Source organism: Nerophis lumbriciformis, linkage group LG04, assembly GCF_033978685.3.
Source record: "Nerophis lumbriciformis linkage group LG04, RoL_Nlum_v2.1, whole genome shotgun sequence".
Classification (NCBI taxonomy): Eukaryota; Metazoa; Chordata; class Actinopteri; order Syngnathiformes; family Syngnathidae; genus Nerophis; species Nerophis lumbriciformis.
This window is the reverse complement of record NC_084551.2, coordinates 52,227,215-52,248,598: the sequence shown is the minus strand read 5'-3', so window position 1 is coordinate 52,248,598 and position 21,384 is coordinate 52,227,215. Positions and strand designations below refer to the sequence as shown.

At 40.4% G+C, this 21,384-nt stretch overlaps 1 protein-coding gene across 6 annotated transcripts in view; it reads right to left on the bottom strand.

Moving 5' to 3' along the window:
- The window catches only part of mef2d (myocyte enhancer factor 2d), a 318,806-nt gene that overhangs the window by 92,333 nt on the left and 205,089 nt on the right, over positions 1-21,384 (bottom strand). For 3 of the 6 annotated variants that reach the window (XM_061957007.2, XM_061957034.2, XM_061957026.2), the window contains exon 4: positions 361-498. In XM_061957007.2, coding sequence (XP_061812991.1) covers positions 361-498 — 138 coding nt within the window. Of the gene's footprint in view, positions 1-360; positions 499-637; positions 773-21,384 lie in introns of all 6 variants that reach the window. The other 3 variants (XM_061957047.2, XM_061957018.2, XM_061957041.2) reach the window with 1 other exon arrangement.

The window sequence follows — 21,384 nt, the reverse complement described above, 5'->3', positions numbered from 1 at the left end:
AATCAAATCGTCACTCCGGGAATCGCAATCGAATCGTTGGGTGGGCCAAAGACCCGCACCCTTCCTGGACTCGGCTGATGGCTGCGTTCAAAAAGGCTTGGGGGAGGGGAATAATAAGAGTACGTTCCTAAAGAGAGGACCGCTGCGGGGTCTCAGTCACACACCGTTAGCGGGGTGATGTGCCGGGTGAGGGGTTACGTGGACCAGGACGGGGGAGTGAGGATGGTGAATGCCAGTGCTCTGTGAGTAGTCAGCGGCCGCCCTCGGCAGTCCGGAAAACCGCCGGAAACCCGGTCAGCGGCGGAGGCAGCATGAAGAGGGGTAAGGGGCGGGGTTACACAGAGGCATGGCGGTACTCACTGACAGCCTATAGTTCTGCATCATTTTATCAAACTCCTCGTCAATTTTTTTGTATTTCTCCTCAGTGCGGGGCGTGAGGGAGAAGGGCTCCTCGGGGTCTGGGCTCTCAGAGTCCCGGTGCTCTTTCTTGTTCAGAGCCTTCATTGCCCCGGCAACAGAAGAGGAGGAGGAGGAGGAAGTGGATAGTAGAAGAAGAAGAAGAAGAAGAAGAAGAAGAAGAAGAAGAAGAAGAGAGAGGCGGGGTTAGACAACGTGACAAGAGTGTGATGGTACTCACGCCGTAGCGCTTGAAGAGGCTGTCCAGGTCCTCGGTCTTGCGGTACTTGTCGTCGTTTAGCGGACTTTGGTCGATGGAGTCGTCGCCGTCGGGCTCGGGGCTGTTGCAGCCGTTAAAGCCTTTCTTTCGCAACGTCTGAGGCAGTCAGAGAGGAGGAGGAGGAAGCACATTTTACACACATTTGCTTGGACTAGGACTTTTATCAACAAGCCGTGTGGCGCACCGGTCCCCGGCCGGACACGGTACCTGGCTCAGGCCAGGCGCCATTCCGTATAAACGACAACCAAAACACCAAGACTCAAAAACGATCCACAGGCTTCTCATTTGTACAATCGCCCCCTCTCTCGTGGACTACGACTTATACAAGTTGAAAAACGTATTCGGGTGTCACCATTTAGTGGTCAATTGTACGGAATATGGACTGTACTGTGCAATCTACTAATACAATTCCCAATCAATCAATCAATCAATCAAGGGATTAATAAAAGCAGCCACCTTGCACAGCAAACGAGACCGGAGATATTCCACAAAGTCGGAAATTTGCAGTAAAATAGCAGAATGGAAGTGATGGGACAGTCATTTTCCCACCCATGGTCCAAAATATTCAAAACCAACACAGAAAGTCAATATTTACACTTATATTCAATTGAATAGACTGCAAAGACAAGATACTTAATTTTCGAACTGAGAAACTTTATTTTCATTTGATTTGACCATTGAAATTTGGTCATTTCCCAACCAATATTCTACAACTGAAAAATAACATTGAAACAACATGCTTTTTGACGACATTTAATCAATGCCGGGTTCTGACGTTGATTTGACCATTGAAATGTGGTCATTTCCCAACCAATATTCTACAACTCAAAAATAACGTTGAAACAACATACTTTTTGCAACCATTAATCAATGTCAAGGTGTGACGTTGATTTGACCACTGAATTTTGGTCATTTCCCAACCAATATTCTACAACTCTAAACTAACATTGAAACAACATGCTTTTTGCAACTTTTCATCAATGTCAGGTTGTGACGTTGATTTGACCATTGAAATTTAGTCATTTTCCAACCAATATTCTACAACTCAAAAATAACATCGAAACAACATGCTTTTTGCAACTTTTCATCAATGTCAGGTTGTGACGTTGATTCGACCATTGAAATTTGGTTAGTTCCCAAACAATATTCTACAACTCAAAAATAACGTTGAAACAACATGCTTTTTGACGACTTTTAATGAATGTTGGGTCCTGACGTTGATTTGACCATTGAAATTTGGTCATTTCCCAACCAAAACTCTACAACACAAACACAACGTTGAAACAACATGCTTTTTGACAACTTTTAATCAATGTTGGGCTCCGGTGTTGATTTGACCATTGAAATTTGGTCATTTCCCAACCAATATTCTACAACACAAATACAACGTTGAAACAACATGCTTCTTGACGACGTTCATTCAATGTCAGGTTGTGACGTTGATTTGACCATTGAAATTTGGTCATTTCCCAACCAATATTCTACAACTCAAAAATAACACCGAAACGACATGCTTTTTGCAACTTTTAATCAATGTCAGGTTGTGACGTTGATTTGACCACTGCATTTCTACAACTAAAAAATAACGTTGTAACAACATACTTTTTGCAACCATTAATCAATGTTTGGTCCTGACGTTGATTCGACAATTGAAACTTAGTCATTTCCCAACCAATATTCTACAACACAAATACAACGTTGAAACAACATGCTTGTTGACAATGTTTATTCAATGTCAGGTTGTGACGTTGATTCGACCATTGAAATTTGGTCATTTCCCAACCAATATTCTTCAACTCAAAAATAACATTGAAACAACATACTTTTTGACAACGTTTAATCAATGTCGGGTTCTGACGTTGATTTAACCATTGAAATTTGGTCATTTCCCAACCAATATTCTACAACACAAATACAACGTTGAAACAACATGCTTTTTGACAACGTTCATTCAATGTCAGGTTGTGACGTTGATTCGACCATTGAAATTTGGTTAGTTCCCAAACAATATTCTACAACTCAAAAATAACGTTGAAAAAACATACTTTTGCAACCATTAATCAATGTTGGGTCCTGATGTTGATTTGACCATTGAAATTTGGTCATTTCCCAACCAATATTCTACAACACAAATATAACGTTGAAACAACATACTTTTTGACGATGTTCATTCAATGTCAGGTTGTGACGTTGATTCGACCATTGAAATTTGGTTAGTTCCCAAACAATATTCTACAACTCAAAAATAACGTTGAAACAACATACTTTTTGCAACGTTTAATCAATGTCAGGTTGTGACGTTGATTTGACCACTGAATTTTGGTCATTTCTCAACCAATATTCTAAAACTCTAAACTAACGTTGAAACAACATGCTTTTTGCAACCATTAATCAATGTTGGGTCCTGACGTTGATTTAACCATTGAAATTTGGTCATTTCCTAACCAATATTCTACAACACGAATACAACGTTGACACAACATGCTTTTTGACGACTTTTAATCAATGTTGGGCTCCGGTGTTGATTTGACTATTGAAACTTGGTCATTTACCAACCAGTATTCTACAACTGAAAAATAACATTAAAACAACATGCTTTTTGACAACATTAAATCAATGCTGGGTTCTGACGTTGATTTGACCATTGACATTTGGTCATTTCCCAACCAATATTCTAAAACTCTAAACTAACGTTGAAACAACATGCTTTTTGCAACCATTAATCAATGTTGGGTCCTGACGTTGATTTAACCATTGAAATTTGGTCATTTCCTAACCAATATTCTACAACACGAATACAACGTTGACACAACATGCTTTTTGACGACTTTTAATCAATGTTGGGCTCCGGTGTTGATTTGACTATTGAAACTTGGTCATTTACCAACCAGTATTCTACAACTGAAAAATAACATTAAAACAACATGCTTTTTGACAACATTAAATCAATGCTGGGTTCTGACGTTGATTTGACCATTGACATTTGGTCATTTCCCAACCAATATTCTAAAACTCTAAACTAACGTTGAAACAACATGCTTTTTGCAACCATTAATCAATGTTGGGTCCTGACGTTGATTTAACCATTGAAATTTGGTCATTTCCTAACCAATATTCTACAACACGAATACAACGTTGACACAACATGCTTTTTGACGACTTTTAATCAATGTTGGGCTCCGGTGTTGATTTGACTATTGAAACTTGGTCATTTACCAACCAGTATTCTACAACTGAAAAATAACATTAAAACAACATGCTTTTTGACAACATTAAATCAATGCTGGGTTCTGACGTTGATTTGACCATTGACATTTGGTCATTTCCCAACCAATATTCTACAACTCGAAAATAACGTTGACACAACATACTTTTTGTAACCATTAATCAATGTTGGGTTCTGACATTGATTTGACCATTGAAATTTGGTCATTTCCCAACCAAAATTATACAACACAGCCTTTTTTAAAAAGGCTTAAAAACCCTTCTTTTTAAAAAAGCCTTTTTAAAAAAAAAAAATGTATGCATACTAGTTTTAGCTACTTGGCTGTTCTAATTTTTATTTTTATTTATTTTTTATTATCTTTTTATTTTTTAATACACTGTAGCACTTTGAGGTTGTTTACTCAATGTAAAGTGCTTTTTACAAATAAAATCTATTATTATTATTATTATAACTATGACAACTTTGTCTAAATTGCGCAACCCGAAATGGAACTGGCCCAAATTCCCCGTAAATATCGGACACTATAAAGCCAAATGGCTGACGACTGTGGTCTTTGGACCTACATTGTGTTGGTTTTAGTATCTTGAATGTGGAAAATGTAATAAAGTGGTACATTTTTCTGTGAGCAACCCTCGCTGGAAAAGGTTTGGACACCCCCAAGACCTGCTGAAGTCGTCCGCGCCTACGCAGGAAATATCAAAACGGAACATTTTAGCCCCGACGACGGGGAAACGCAACTTAAAGTAAAAATGTGAAGAACTCAGTGGACTCAGAGGTCGAAAGGGAATGAACTAAATGGAGGAAGTTTTGCAATTTACAGAACACAAGCGGAGGAACAGGAATCTTGGTCGAACCAAAGTGCACACGGTGTTGGTGTCACAACGCTGTTCAAAGATGAACCAAGGTGCACCTATGACGCATCTGGGTCATAGGTCAGCCCACTGCTGCAAACAAGCTCTTTCTTTTAGAGGATTCAACTAAACGAGATTTTGGCGTTTAGAAGGTTTTGCCCTGGTGGGTTTACGACCGCAGACCCAACGTGGTTTGCTTAAGCCAGGAAATAGAAAAGGACTTCGTCTGAGGTCCGGAAATCCATTAAAAACTAGAAAAGTAACGAATGCTCGAAAATCTAGACGGTGATCTTTTTCCTTATCCTATTTTTGTCACGGCGGGGATTTTGCAGCTTACTGCGAGGTTTGTTCTCCCGGGATGCAAACGGACTATTCCGGACAAGGCGTGCAAGTAGGAACATATTTATTAATCTTCTCAAAACTCAAAGTACCACAAAAAAAACGGAAAACAAGACGAAGGCACAACGCGCTGATCGCACTTGGAGCTAAACTAACACTTAGCATAAACTACAAACCCCGTTTTCATATGAGTTGGGAAATTGTGTTAGATGTAAATATAAACGGAATACAATGATTTGCAAATCATTTTCAACCCATATTCAGTTGAATGGGCTACAAAGATATTTTTTTTGCAAATAATCATTAACTTAGAATTTCATGGCTGCAACACGTGCCAAAGTAGTTGGGAAAGGGCATGTTCACCACTGTGTTACATGGCCTTTCCATTTAACAATACTCAGTAAACGTTTGGGAACTGAGGAGACACATTTCTTAAGCTTCTCAGGTGGAATTCTTTCCCATTCTTGCTTGATGTACAGCTTAAGTTGTTCAACAGTCCGGGGGTCTCCGTTGTGCTATTTTAGGCTTCATAATGCGCCACACATTTTCAATGGGAGACAGGTCTGGACTACAGGCAGGCCAGTCTAGTACCCACACTCTTTTACAATGAAGCCACGTTGATGTAACACGTGGCTTGGCATTGTCTTGCTGAAATAAGCAGGGGCGTCCATGGTAACGTTGCTTGGATGGCAACATATGTTGCTCCAAAACCTGTATGTACCTTTCAGCATTAATGTCGCCTTCACAGTGGCACTTTAACTTGAACTTGAACTTAAATGAGTCCAACACTAAAAAAAATACAAAAGGTTATTCCATAATTGATTGACTTCTTCATCATCCAACAGCAATCAAACCTTGCTACAATTGGATGTTTGTGTATCCCGAGAATGAACATCTTTTTTACTCCGATGGCGGCGATGTGGGGACTGTGGAGAATGCATTTATGTTTAAGAGTTCTTTCTTTTTACATAGCCATGTTTAGAGCATATAGTACTTTTCCTTTGTATATTCTACCAGTTTCTCTTGTCTTCAGAGGTCTGTTTAGTGTCTTAAACTATCGGAATGTGAATACAACCCTCAATTCTTCCTTATCAGTGTTGCGAGAGGGAGAGGTGGGAGTTTTCTTTGTGTGCAAGAAGTTGGCTCTTCCGTGTGCAAGAAGTTGGCTCTTCCGTTTGAGTGTTAGATCAACGAGAGTAGCCGATATGAATGTATTGGTTAAGCTGATCTCCTGAAATTTCAGTAAAACTTGGTAATATTCCTATTCTGTCTTGATGGTCCTTCTTACTCAGCATATATGTCATCGAAAGAACTTGGGATTGACGAGTAACTTAGATTCCCTGGGAGGAAGAGCTGGTCGACACAACAGGACACACACAGCGTCCCACGGCTAATTGACGAGCGCACGACGATTAAAACTGGACTCCCGCTGCGGCGTCTCCACTGAAGGCAAGTTGTGGATGACTCAAGCTCGTGCAATTCAGGCGAGGAGGAAGAGGAGGCGACAGGAAGTGATGGATGGCCTCCACTTAACCTTCAAGCCTCCCGTCAGGTAAGAACAGCAAGGTGAAGGGCGTGAACCCACGTAATGAGACTTCCTTTTTGGTGGGAATAAAAACACGCCTGCATTGATAGAAGGCTCATTAACGAGCGGGAGATGAGGGTATGGCGTGTACGCACTTTGTCGTGGAAAACACAAAATCGGCGTGTCCCTGCCTGGGATAGAACCGCCTCAACACAAATGTAGCGTGGCGACTAAGAGGGCTCCCGGACTTTCCTTCGGGTCTCAATGACATAAAGACTCCGTGACGACACGCACACACACACGAACGCTCCGTTCTGTCAATTGAAGGACAGCTTTGTTATTATGATGAGTCATCGTGTTTAAGTAACACACAGCGTGCTCACTCGCATGAGCAACGCTAAATCAAATCCTGACTACAGTGGAAACCGCCGATACCAGGTCGTTACGCTCTGATATCGATTCCCAAATAAAAATATCAACATTTCAGTTATTTGATATTACGGTATATTATTGACAGGATCACAGTGTAAAGTGTCCAAACTACGGCCCGCTGGCGTCTTCATTTCCCGAGACGTCGCGAGTTTAAGCAGAAATCTGGCCTCGGTTCATTTATATGCTGCTTTATCGCCATCGTGTGGACAACTTGAGTAATTCAGGCCTATGACCAATTATCATGCATTGATAGGCTCCAGCAGCCCCCGCGACCCCGAAAGAGACAAGCGGTAGGAAATGGATGGATGGATGAATAATAATAATAATAATGGATTCGATTTTATATAGCGCTTTTCTATTATTAGATCAGTGTTTTTCAACCGCTGTGCCGCGGCACACTAGTGTGCCGTGAGATACAATCCGGTGTGCCGTGAGAGATGATCTAATTTCACCTATTTGGGGTAAAAAATATTTTTTGCAAACCAGTACCGTATTTTCCGCACTATAAGGCGCACCTAAAAACCTCCAATTTTCTCAAAAGCTGACAGTGCGCCTTATAATCCGGTGCGCCTTATATTTGCATACTTGCCAACCTTGAGACCTACGATTTCGGGAGGTGGGGGAAGGGGGTGGGCGTGGTCGGGGTGGGACGGGGGCGTGGCTAAAAGGGGAGGAGTATATTTACAGCTAGAATTCACCAAGTCAAGTATTTCATATATATATATATATATATATATATATATAAAAGAAATACTTGACGTTCAATGAATTCTAGCTATATATATATATATATATATATATATATATATATATATATATACACATATATATATATATATATATATATATATATATATATATATATATATATATATATATATATATATATATATATATATATATATAATAAATGCTTGAATTTCAGTGTTCATTTATTTACACATATACACACACATAACACTCATCTACTCATTGTTGAGTTAAGGGTTGAATTGTCCATCCTTGTTCTATTCTCTGTCACTATTTTTCCAACCATGCTCTGATGATGCATTGCTGTGTGGCATGCACAAAAGTGCTTTCATCAAATGCACTAGATGGCAGTATTGTCCTGTTTAAGAGTGTCACAACATTGCTGTTTACGGCAGACCAACTGCTTTACAGTATACAAAAAAGTGACTGCTGTTGTTGTGTGTTGTTGCCACGCTGGGAAGACGTTAATGAAACTGCCTAACAATAAACCCACATAAGAAACCAAGAACTCGCCCTCGATCATTCTACAGTTATAACGTGATCGGGCAGGTACGCTTTTTTATATTGTGGAGGACCTGAGTCCGCCTGAATTTCGGGAGATTTTCGGGAGAAAATTTGTCCCGGGAGGTTTTCGGGAGAGGCGCTGAATTTCGGGAGTCTCCCGGAAAATCCGGGAGGGTTGGCAAGTATGTATATTTGGACCAATGTTATTTGGACCAATATATTTGGACCAATCTATTCTATGCGCCGTATAATGCGGTGCGCCTTATATATGAACACAGTTTTAAAATAGGCCATTTATTGAAGGTGCGCCTTATAATCCGGTGCGCCTTATATATGAACAACGTTTTAAAATAGGCCATTCATTGAAGGTGCGTCTTATAATCCGGTGCGCCTTATAGTGCGGAAAATACCGTAATTATAGTCTGCAAATGATGTGTTGTTGTTGAGTGTCAGTGTAGTCTAGAGCGCGGCGGAGTAACCGTGTAATACTCTTCCATATCAGTAGGTGGCAGCCGGTAGCTAATTGCCTTGTAGATGTCGAAAAACAGCGGGAGGCAGTGTGCAGGTAAAAAAAAGTGTCTAATGCTTAAACCAAAAATAAACAAAAGGCGAGTGCCCCTAAGAAAAGGCATTGAAGCTTAGGGAAGGCTATGCAGAACGAAACTAAAACTGAACTGGCTACAAAGTAAATAAAAACAGAATGCTGGACGACAGCAAAGACTTACAGCGTGTGGAGCAGACGGCGTCCACAAAGTACATCCGTACATGACAATCAACACCAAAATAGGAGCGCAAGACAAGGGCGGGATGTGACAGGTGGTGACAGTACACCTACTTTGAGACAAGAGCTATAGTAATGCATGCTTGGTTATGGTTTGAATTCATTTCCAACAATTGCGACAATGACTTTTTACTGTCAACTGAGTTTCGTTTTTTTAATAATTTCTGCTGGTGGTGTGCCTCTGGATTTTTTCAACGCAAAAAATGTGCCTTGGCTCAAAAAAAGAAAAAAAGAAAAAAAAGATGTATATTATTGAAAGGAACACAGTGTTAAGCAGCGGTGTCTAAACTACGGTCCGCTGGCGTCTTCAATTCGCGAGACGTCGCGAGTTTAAGCAGAAATTTGGCCTCGGTTCATTTTAAGGGTTAATTTATATGCTGCTTTATCGCCATCTTGTGGACAACTTCAGTAATTCAGTCCTATGACCAATTATAAGTTAAAGTTAAAGTGCCAATGATTGTCACACACACACTAGGTGTGGCGAAATTATTCTCTGCATTTGACCAATCACCCTTGATCACCCCCTGGGAGGTGAGGGGAGCAGTGAGCAGCAGCGGTGGCCACGCCCGGGAATAATTTTTTTTTGGTGATTTAACCACCAATTCTAACTAGAGATGTCCGATAATGGCTTTTTTGCCGTTATCCGATATTCCGATATGGTCCAACTCTTAATTGCCGATTCCGATATCAACCGATACCGATATATACAGTCGTGGAATTAACACATTATTATGCCTAAATATACTCTGCATTTGACCCATCACCCTTGATCACCCCCTGGGAGGTGAGGGGAGTAGTGAGCAGCAGCGGTGGACGCGCCCAGGAATCATGTTTTTTGGTGATTTAACCCCCAATTCAAACTAGAGATGTCCGATAATCCACCTACTCAGTGGCCTAGTGGTTAGAGTGTCCGCCCTGAGATCGGTAGGTTGTGAGTTCAAACCCCGGCCGAGTCATACCAAAGACTATAAAAATGGGACCCATTACGTCCCTGCTTGGCACTCAGCATCAAGGGTTGGAATTGGGGGTTAAATCACCAAAAATGATTCCCGGGCGCAGCACCGCTGCTGCCCACTGCTCCCCTCACCTCCCAGGCGGTGATCAAGGGGATGGGTCAAATGCAGAGGACACATTTCACCACACCTAGTGTGTGACAATCATTGGGACTTTAACTTTGACTTTAACTTTAATGGCTTTTTTGCCGATATTCGATATTCCGATATTGTCCAACTCTTAATTACCGATTCCGATATCAACCGATACCGATATATACAGTCGTGGAATTAACACATTATTATGCCTAAATATACTCTGCATTTGACCCATCACCCTTGATCACCCCCTGGGAGGTGAGGGGAGTAGTGAGCAGCAGCGGCGGACGCGCCCGGGAATAATTTTTTTTGGTGATTTAACTCCCAATTCCAACTAGAGATGTCCGATAATGGCTTTTTTGCCGATATTCGATACTCCGATATTGTCCAACTCTTAATTACCGATTCCGATATCAACCGATACCGATATATACAGTCGTGGAATTAACACATTATTATGCCTAAATATACTCTGCATTTGACCCATCACCCTTGATCACCCCCTGGGAGGTGAGGGGAGTAGTGAGCAGCAGCGGTGGACGCGCCCGGGAATAATTTTTGTTGGTGATTTAACCCCCTATTCCAACTAGAGATGTCCGATAATGGCTTTTTTGCCGATATTCGATATTCCGATATTGTCCAACTCTTAATTACCGATTCCGATATCAACCGATACCGATATATACCGTCGTGGAATTAACACATTATTATGCCTAAATATACTCTGCATTTGACCCATCACCCTTGATCACCCCCTGGGAGGTGAGGGGAGTAGTGAGCAGCAGCCGTGGACGCGCCCGGGAATTATTTTTTTTTGGTGATTTAACCCCCAATTCCAACTAGAGATGTCCAATAATGGCTTTTTTGCCGATATTCGATATTCCGATATTGTCCAACTCTTAATTACCGATTCCGATATCAACCGATACCGATATATACAGTCGTGGAATTAACACATTATTATGCCTAATTTTGTTGCGATGCATTAAACAATGTAACAAGGTTTTCCAAAATAAATCAACTCAAGTTAGGGGGTAGCGGGGGGGGGGGGGGGGGGGGGTGTATATTGTAGCGTCCCGGAAGAGTTAGTGCTGCAAGGGGTTCTGGGTATTTGTTCTGTTGTGTTTATGTTGTGTTACGGTGCGGATGTTCTCCCGAAATCTGTTTGTCATTCTTGTTTGGTGTGGGTTCACAGTGTGGCGCATATTTGTAACAGTGTTAAAGTTGTTTATATGCCCACCCTCAGTGTGACCTGTATGGCTGTTGACCAAGTATGCTGGCATTCACTTGTGTGTGTGAAAAGCCGTAGATATTATGTGATTGGGCCGGCACACAAAGGCAGTGCCTTTAAGGCACGCCCCCTATATTGTTGTCTGGGTGGAAATCGGGAGACATTCGGGAGAATGGTTGCCCTGGGAGATTTTCTGGAGGGGCACTGAAATTCGGGAGTCTCCCGGGAAAATCGGAAGGGTTGGCAAGTATGACTGGGAGACGTAACTGCTCTGTACTTCTCCCTACGTCCGAGCAACGCGAATAAATAGCTCTCTGATTAGTGCCCGGCAGCAGGTGAACGTCCCGAACACTAACCAGAGGCAGGTGAAACCAATCAGTACCCATGGTGACCAAAACAAATCCAGGAGTGCACAAAACAGGAACTGAGAGAGTCCAAAACTAACAAAAAATGACTAAGCAAAACATGATCCAGGTCATAGATCATGACACGAAGAGCAGCTTTTACTTACATGATCCAATGCAAACAACCTTCCCTAGTCATGGTGCAAAAAAAAAAAAAAAAAAATGCCAAAAGACATGGTCACACAAAGAACAATATAACACAATTTCTGGATATTAAACAATATGATTGATTGAAATCATCAAAAATGCCCATGCACCGTTAAAATTTTTTCGACTTACACCCATTTAAATCCATTACAAAGCATGATGGGAAAAATGAAAAACACTATCTCCACACTTATCCATGTTTGGCACATTTTAGCTGCTTGATATTTCTGATTGATTACAAAACCTTGAGGAGGTTGTCACGGAAGTAAACAAGGTAGGAGTCAAACTTTCACATACTCTTAATAACCAATTATATTAATTATCAATTATATATCCATTATATTTATATAAGTACACACACACACACACACACACACACACACACACACACACACACACACACACACACACACACACACACACACACACACACACCTTTCTCTTTAGGACCAGCCTTTCTAGATATATAAAGATGTGTATTTACAACATTAATAATATATACATACTATGCACATATAAACAAGCTTGTTGTGAAAAAATGAGTTGGAATTTCACAAGAAAAAGGTCACAATTTCACAAGAAAAACATAGAATTTTGGCAGTATTATAATAAAAGTCGTCATTTTACTCAAAATTTGACAAGAAAAACTGAACATGTGTGCAATATTATGATAAAAGTTGGAATTTTACTCAATAACAGTCGCAATTTTACACGAAAAGCTTAAAATATTAGAAATTTTATGGAAAGAGTCGTAATTTTACCCGACAAAAGTCACAATTTTCTAAGAAAACTTCAACATTTTGGCAATATCATAATAATAATCGGAATTTTACTTGGCAAAATTATGACAAAAGTCATAATTTTACTCAAAAAATGTCACAATTTTACAAGAACAACAAAAAAATTGTTGAAAAGTCAGAATTTTATATGACGAATGTCGCCATTTCGCATTAGGAAGTCATAATTGTACATGAAAAAAAGTAATAATTTTACGAGAAAATATTGCAATATTACAGAAACAGAAAAAATATGAGAAACTGTTCCCAATTTTATAAGAAAAAAGTCGACACATTGTGAGAAAAAGACTGCTTTTACTTCTTTTAATTTAATTTTTTTTTTTTTAACATTTTTGTTTGTAATTAGTTTTAATCTTCATTATTTACTTCAAGTTATTACAGTATGTCATATATATATTTTTTGGATTAATTGTGGCCAAAGGGAGCGCATTTCAATTTCTCACACACACTTGTTATTTCATATGTTGACCAGAGGGGGAGCACTTTTAAAAGCGACACACAGTCAATTTGAAAAATCCCTCCTTTTTGGGACCACCCTCATTTTGATAGATTTCACCAAAATTTCACCACCAAATAAGATCTCTAATTTTTGTTTTTTGTATTGTGGTTAAGGCCGATGACAAAGGAGTCAGTGACCACAGATGGCGCCTGTGCCGCACTTTGGGCAACCCAGCTGTAGAAGCTAACTGTTAATGGCCACCATAGTCTTACTACCGTAGTGTATTTGTTCATTCTATGGTCACCGGAATTCGTAAAATCAGCTGTTCACCTGCCGTGTTTTTTCAGGGATGAACAGGGAAGTCCTTCTTTAGCTGCCGTCTTCTTTTATCATATATTGCTGCCTTTGCACCTGTCAACGTTTACTTTTGTATGTAAATTAAATCAACAAAAAAATCCTGACTTTGGAGCAATGTTCCCGGACTCTAGTATTTGAATCTCTATAAAATGCAATGGTTTATGTCATCACTTGTTCACACCTCCTCATATGGAAGCTACTTTTCCTTGTTGATGTCTCAAGAAGGGTAGAAATACAAGAACACACACACACACACACACGCACACACACATTAATTTACTAATCAGCTCGTCCCTCATCACACTGCCATCTGTCCACCTGTACGCCATCTTTCTGACGCTCTATTGTGTTGCCAGGGCGAGTTTGGCCCAGCGGATCTCCACGCCGCCCTCCGATTGGCCGCAGCTTTTGACAGGCTCCGCCCCCACGCGCCTTCCCGAGCCGAGGACGGTGCTCTCTTTCCCATCTCCTCAACGCCTCTTAAACCACAACATGAAGTTTGAATTTGTACGTGACGTCAGCCGAAAGAACTTTCAGTTTCGGTTATGCCCACGACAGTCAGCCGTGAACGGGTTCCACTCGACGTAGTTTCCTTTGTTCCGCCATGAAGGAGGCGCGGCACCTTGGTGCAGATTGTGAACTCTTCTCCCCTTTAGGTGGTTACAGTCCACATGCAAGGGGGCCGAGAGGTGCGGTGATGGAGCAGATAGGTTGGCACCACCTACAGGACCGGGTTAGAACAGGTCTACCCAGCACGTCAAGATTCTTCAAAAACAAACCCAACCGGGCGGTTTGGCAAACGGAAAGATTCTAGTAGGGTATACAGGTACTAATAGAGTATCACAGTACTAATACATTCAAAAAGGTGTAGCCAGCACTGCCTGTAGGAGGAAAAGTCACCGCCGCTGTCCGTGGTGCTGAGAACGAGCACCATCATGTGCTGACGGCGAGACACAGCCGCTAGGTGATTAGATTTCACAGGTGCTACGTGTTAATCTAATCATCTGTTGTCTTTAAGAGTGAGCGGCCGGGTGCAGGAGGAGGGAGGAAGTTTGGAGAGTGACTGAAAAGTCACGTTCTGAGAGAGAAAACTTTGCATAAAAACATACGACCATTAAAAACCTGGTTAACCCTGTAAGACCCAAATATAGAAAAAGCTAAAAAAAACTTTTCAGGTGTTGTTGTAGGAGGCATTTGATGCAGAAATTGAATACTTAAAAAAAAAATTATTTATGTGTTACAACATCGGGCTTTGCTGGGAGCAGAATTTCTGTATTTGTACTCACGTTGTCTGAACAACTAAGGGTTCATTTGCAGGGTTGATTGCTTACCGTATTTTTCGGAGTATAAGTCGCACCGGAGTATAAGTCGCACCTGCTGAAAATGCATTAAAAAAAAGGAAAAAAACATATATAAGTCGCACTGGAGCCCGGCCAAACTATGAAAAAAACTGCGACTTATAGTCCGAAAAATACGGTACTTAGCCCCATAACGGTATACACCAGGGGTCGGCAACCCGCGGCTCCGGAGCCGCATGCGGCTCTTTGATCACTCTGATGCGGCTCAGCAGCACGTAGCACCTGTGAAATCTAATCACCTAGCGGCTGTGTCTCGCCGTCAGCACATGATGGTGCTCGTTCTCAGCACCACGGACAGCGGCGGTGAGTTTTCCTCCTACAGGCAGTGCTGGCTACACCTTTTTGAATGTATTAGTACTGTGATACTCTATTAGTACCTGTATACCCTACTAGAATCTTTCCGTTTGCCAAACCGCCCGGTCGGGTTTGTTTTTGAAGAATCTTGACGTGCTGGGTAGACCTGTTCTAACCCGGTCCTGTAGGTGGTGCCAACCTATCTGCTCCATCACCGCACCTCTCGGCCCCCTTGCATGTGGACTGTAACCACCTAAAGGGGAGAAGAGTTCACAATCTGCACCAAGGTGCCGCGCCTCCTTCATGGCGGAACGAAGGAAACTACGTCGAGTGGAACCCGTTCACGGCTGACTGTCGTGGGCATAACCGAAACTGAAAGTTATTTCGGCTGACGTCACGTACAAATTCAAACTTCATGTTGTGGTTTAAGAGGCGTTGAGGAGATGGGAAAGAGAGCACCGTCCTCGGCTCGGGAAGGCGCGTGGGGGCGGAGCCTGTCAAAAGCTGCGGCCAATCGGAGGGCGGCGTGGAGATCCGCTGGGCCAAACATCAGTGTGTAAAGGATATCACCACATGGGCTCAGGAACACTTCAGAAACCCACTGTCAGTAACTACAGTTGGTCGCTACATCTGTAAGTGCAAGTTAAAACTCTCCTATGCAAGGCGAAAACCGTTTATCAACAACACCCAGAAACGCCGTCGGCTTCGTTGGGCCTGAGCTCATCTAAGATGGACTGATACAAAGTGGAAAAGTGTTCTGTGGTCTGACGAGTCCACATTTCAAATTGTTTTTGGAAACTGTGGACGTCGTGTCCTCCGGACCAAAGAGGAAAAGAACCATCCGGATTGTTATAGGCGCAAAGTCCAAAAGCCAGCATCTGTGATGGTATGGGGGTGTATTAGTGCCCAAGACATGGGTAACTTACACATCTGTGAAGGCGCCATTAATGCTGAAAGGTACATACAGGTTTTGGAGCAACATATGTTGCCATCCAAGCAACGTTACCATGGACGCCCCTGCTTATTTCAGCAAGACAATGCCAAGCCACGTGTTACATCAACGTGGCTTCATAGTAAAAGAGTGCGGGTACTAGACTGGCCTGCCTGTAGTCCAGACCTGTCTCCCATTGAAAATGTGTGAAGCCTAAAATAGCACAACGGAGACCCCCGGACTGTTGAACAACTTAAGCTGTACATCAAGCAAGAATGGGAAAGAATTCCACCTGAGAAGCTTCAAAAATGTGTCTCCTCAGTTCCCAAACGTTTACTGAGTGTTGTTAAAAGGAAAGGCCATGTAACACAGTGGTGAACATGCCCTTTTCCAACTACTTTGGCACGTGTTGCAGCCATGAAATTCTGATTATTATTAAAATTATGAGTTTGAACATCAAATATGTTGTCTTTGTAGCATATTCAACTGAATATGGGTTGAAAAAGATTTGCAAATCATTGTATTCCGTTTATATTTACATCTAACACAATTTCCCAACTCATATGGAAACAGGGTTTGTACGGATTTTCTGTTAAAATACATGTTTTGTGGTTCCCTTTATTTTGAAAAGCATCGACGCACATTTTTGGTAGCGGCATCGAGATCAACCCTCGATTCTAGTACAGTACAATTACAGTAACAGCGGTCTGCTGTGAGGCTCGCCGCGACCTTCCTCGAGGCCGCCTCCGGGAGAAAAACGCTTCCACCCCCCCCCGCACGCCCCTCTTCTCCGCCCATCTTCCTTTCTCCTTCCTGTCCTCGGCTATTCATCAGCGGCATTTTAGCGTTTTGCTCGCTTGTGTTCCCTCCGCCGCACCGCTCTTCTTCCTTCCCTCGCCCTGATTGGGATCTGCAGCCGAGCGGATTAACACATTGTGGCAGCAGAGGCAGGCCGCCCGCCCACACACACACACACACACACACACACACACACACACACACACACACACACACACACACACACACACACACACACACACACACACACACACACACACACACACACACACACACACAGCACGTGCATGTCAGAGCGAGGCTGTGTGTGCATATGTGCTGCCTCTCAGTTCTGCACTGGAGTGAAGGAATGTCGATCTGTACGATGAATACTGACATTGTAGGCACACACACACACACACACACACACACACACACACACACACACACACACACACACACACACACACACACACACACACACACATGTTATCATTTGGAATGGGGACCAAGTTTTTGACCATCACTTGTGGGGACCACCCTTTTTACAGGTTTTGGAGGCATTAAAAAAATGAGGTAAAATGGCCAATGCCTCCCTCTTTAGTTAAAGTTAAAGTTAAAGTACCAATGATTGTCACACAGGACCAGCCTTTCTAGATACATAAAGATGTGTATTTACAACATTAATAATATATACATACTATGCACATATAAAGAAAAGCTTGTTGTGAAAAATGAGTTGGAATTTCACAAGAAAAAGGTCACAATTTCACAAGAAAAAGGTAGAATTTTGGCAGTATTATAATAAAAGTCGTCATTTTACTCAACGCAAAGTCAAAATTTTACAAGAAAAACTGAACATGTGTGCAAAATCATGATATAGGTTGGAATTTTACTCAATAACAGTCGCAATTTTAAAAGAAAAAGCTTAAAATTTTGGCAGTTTTGTGAAAAGAGTCGTAATTTTACTCGACAAAAGTCACATTTTTATAAGAAAACTTTCAAATTTTGGCAATCCATCCATCCATTTTCTACCGCTTGTCCCCTTTGGCTGCAGTTTGGCAATATTATAATAATAATCTGAATTTTACTCGGCAAAATGATGACAAAAGTCGTAATTTTACTCAAAAAATGTCACTGTTTTACAAGAACAACAACAAAATTGGGAATATTGTGTTATACTAAACAATATTTTAGGAGAAAATATTGCACTATTACAGAAACAGAAAGAATATGAGAAATTGTTGCCAATTTTATGAGAAAAAAGTCGACACATTGTGAGAAAAAGACTGCTTTTAGTAAAAAAATAGTAACTTGTAATTGTTTTTTAATCTTCATGATTTACTTCAAGTTGTTACAGTATGTCTCTACACAAATATACATATATATATACACACACACATATATATATATATATATATAATTTTTGAAATTAATTTTGGCCAAAGGGGCCACATTTCAATTTCCTACACACACCTGTTATGACATATGTTGGCCAGAGGGGGAGCACTTCAAATTTTTACACGCACTTGTTAATTTCATATGTTGACCAGAGGAGGCGTACTTTTAAAAGCGACACACAGTCAATGTGAAAAAACTCTCCTTTTTGGGACGACCCCAACGTAAGTCAAAATGTTACAAGAAAAACTGAACATGTGTGCAATATTATGATAAAAGTTGGAATTTTACTCAATAACAGTCGCAATTTTACAAGAAAAAGCTTAAAATGTTGGCAATTTTATGAAAAGAGTTGTATATTTACTCAACAAATGTCACAATTTTATAACAAAACTTTACAATCTTGGCAATATTATAATAATAATCGGAATTTTACTTGGCAGGATTATGACAAAGGTCATGTTTTTGCTCAAAAAATGTCACTATTTTGCAAGAGCAACAAAAAAGCTTTTAGTTAATTTTTTATCTTTGTTATTTTATTTACTTCAAGTTATTACAGTATGTCTCTATATACATATTTATTTATTTATTTAAATAAATTTTGGCCAAAGGCAGCACATTTCAATTTCTTACACATACTTGTTATTTCATATGTTGACCAGCAGGGGAGCACTTTTAAAAGCGACACACAGTCAATGTGAAAAATCCCTCCTTTTTGGGACCACCCTCATGTTGATAGATGTCACCACCAGGGGTGCAAATGAGACATTCTCTATTAGATGCAATGTTATTGGGACCATGATTTATGTCATCACTTGTTCACACCTCCTCATATGGAAGATACTTTTCCTTCTTGATGTCTCAAGAAGGGCAGAAATACAAGAACACACACACACACACACACACACACACACACACACACACACACACACACACACACACACACTTAAATGTAAGTGCTTCTAAGCATACAGTAGAGTGAAATGTCCGCCTGAGTGTACAGTGTGCGCATTCTGACCCGCACTAAGCTGAGTGTGTGTGTGTGTGTGTGTGTGTGTGTGTGTGTGTGTGTGTGTGTGTGTGTGTGTGTGTGTGTGTGTGTGTGTGTGTGTGTGTCAGCCCGCATGCATGACTACATCCACACTTCATAATTTATAGTCGAAAGCACTTGGAGGGACTCACGGAGGCAGAGCGGCAAAACGAGCGCATTTGGTGGCCGTCCAATTATCCCCTCGCCAGGCGTCCTGGCGCTCTGCAGGATTAGGCCAAATGTAAATTGGATAATTAAGTCACGCCGCCAGTTCGAGTCGCCGCTGTCCTGGAAAGCGGGTCGGCGAGTGGAAGATGCCGGGGCCGCCGTGACACGAGGACGGGAGGAGAAAGTCAAGATTAAGGACGTGACAGCGGTTTTGACGTCCGCGCTTCGTTTCGATGCGGAGTCTTAGCGCCTCCTGTCAATGATCCGTGCGATCGTACGACAAGAAGAAGTTAAAATGACTAACCAGCGCGGAAAAAAGTTCCAAGAGTTAAAACTTGTACAGGAAAACGTCTAAAACTGACAGTGATGCTGAACGATCTCGATTAGAATTAGGGTTCTACGGTACACCGGTATTAGTATGGTACCGCGATACTAATGAATCATGTTCGGTACTATACCGCCTCTAAAAAGTACCAATCCCCCTGAAAAGTGTGGAGCTATATAAACCCTTAAAAAAGTGTTCAAATTAACTCTGTGGGAGTTGATTCAACATTCCCGTTTTTGCTGTATACATTTAAAAAGAAAATTATATATATATATATATATATATATATATATATATATATATATATATATATATATATATATATATATATATATATATATATATATATATATATATATATATAAATAAATAAATAAATAAACGGGTTGTACTTGTATAGCGCTTTTCTACCTTCAAGGTACTCAAAGCGCTTTGACACTACTTCCACATTTACCCATTCACACACACATTCACACACTGATGGAGGGAGCTGCCATGCAAGGCGCTAACCAGCACCCATCAGGAGCAAGGGTGAAGTGTCTTGCTCAGGACACAACGGACATGACGAGGTTGGTACTAGGTGGGGATTGAACCAGGGACCCTCGGGTCGCAAAATGAATCGCGATTCTTAATCAATAAAAAAAAAAAATCTAAACCGAAAAACACACTTTTTTTTTACTTTTCCCCCCCCCAAATCTGTCTAGTCCAGCCACTTTATTAAATGTTGGGTCAAATGTGATCAAACAAACCCCGGTTTTTTTGTGTGAGTAATATATAAATGTATCAGATTTGTTTATCTATGTTATGGTGGAAACTGGCACCCAATGTTATTAAAAAAGTATTGATTTTGAATCAAGAATCGATTCTGAATCGAATCGTTAGCCCCAAGAATGAATTCGAATCGGGTGGTACCCCAACGATTCACAGCCGTACTATTTAAAGGTGGGAATAGACTATGGTGTTTGCTGACTTTTGCTAATGTTTATTTACGCTTTACAGTTTTTAGATGGTTATTTGGCAGGGGTGTCAAAAAAATCGATTTGTAACGATTTTTAATTTATTTAAAAAAATCTAATACATTTAAAAATTGAATTAAATATATATATATATATATATATATATATATATATATAATCAATCAAATACATTTAAAAATGTAATTACATATATATATTTAATTACATTTTTAAATGTATTTGATTTTATATATATATATAAACATATAATATATATATATATATATATATATATATATTTAATAAAACATTTAATATATATATATATGTATATATATATATATATATATATATATATATATATATATATATATATATATATATATATATACATATATATTTATTTAATTAAATTTTTAAATGTATTTGATTTTTTTAATATATATATATGGGGCGTCAAAAAATATTTTTCAAATGAATCACAATTCGTATTTGCAATGATTCTTAATAAAAAAATAAATAAATAAATAAAATAAAAATGATATTTTTTATTTTTTTCCCCCAAAATCTGTCCAGTTCAGCCACTTTATTAAATGT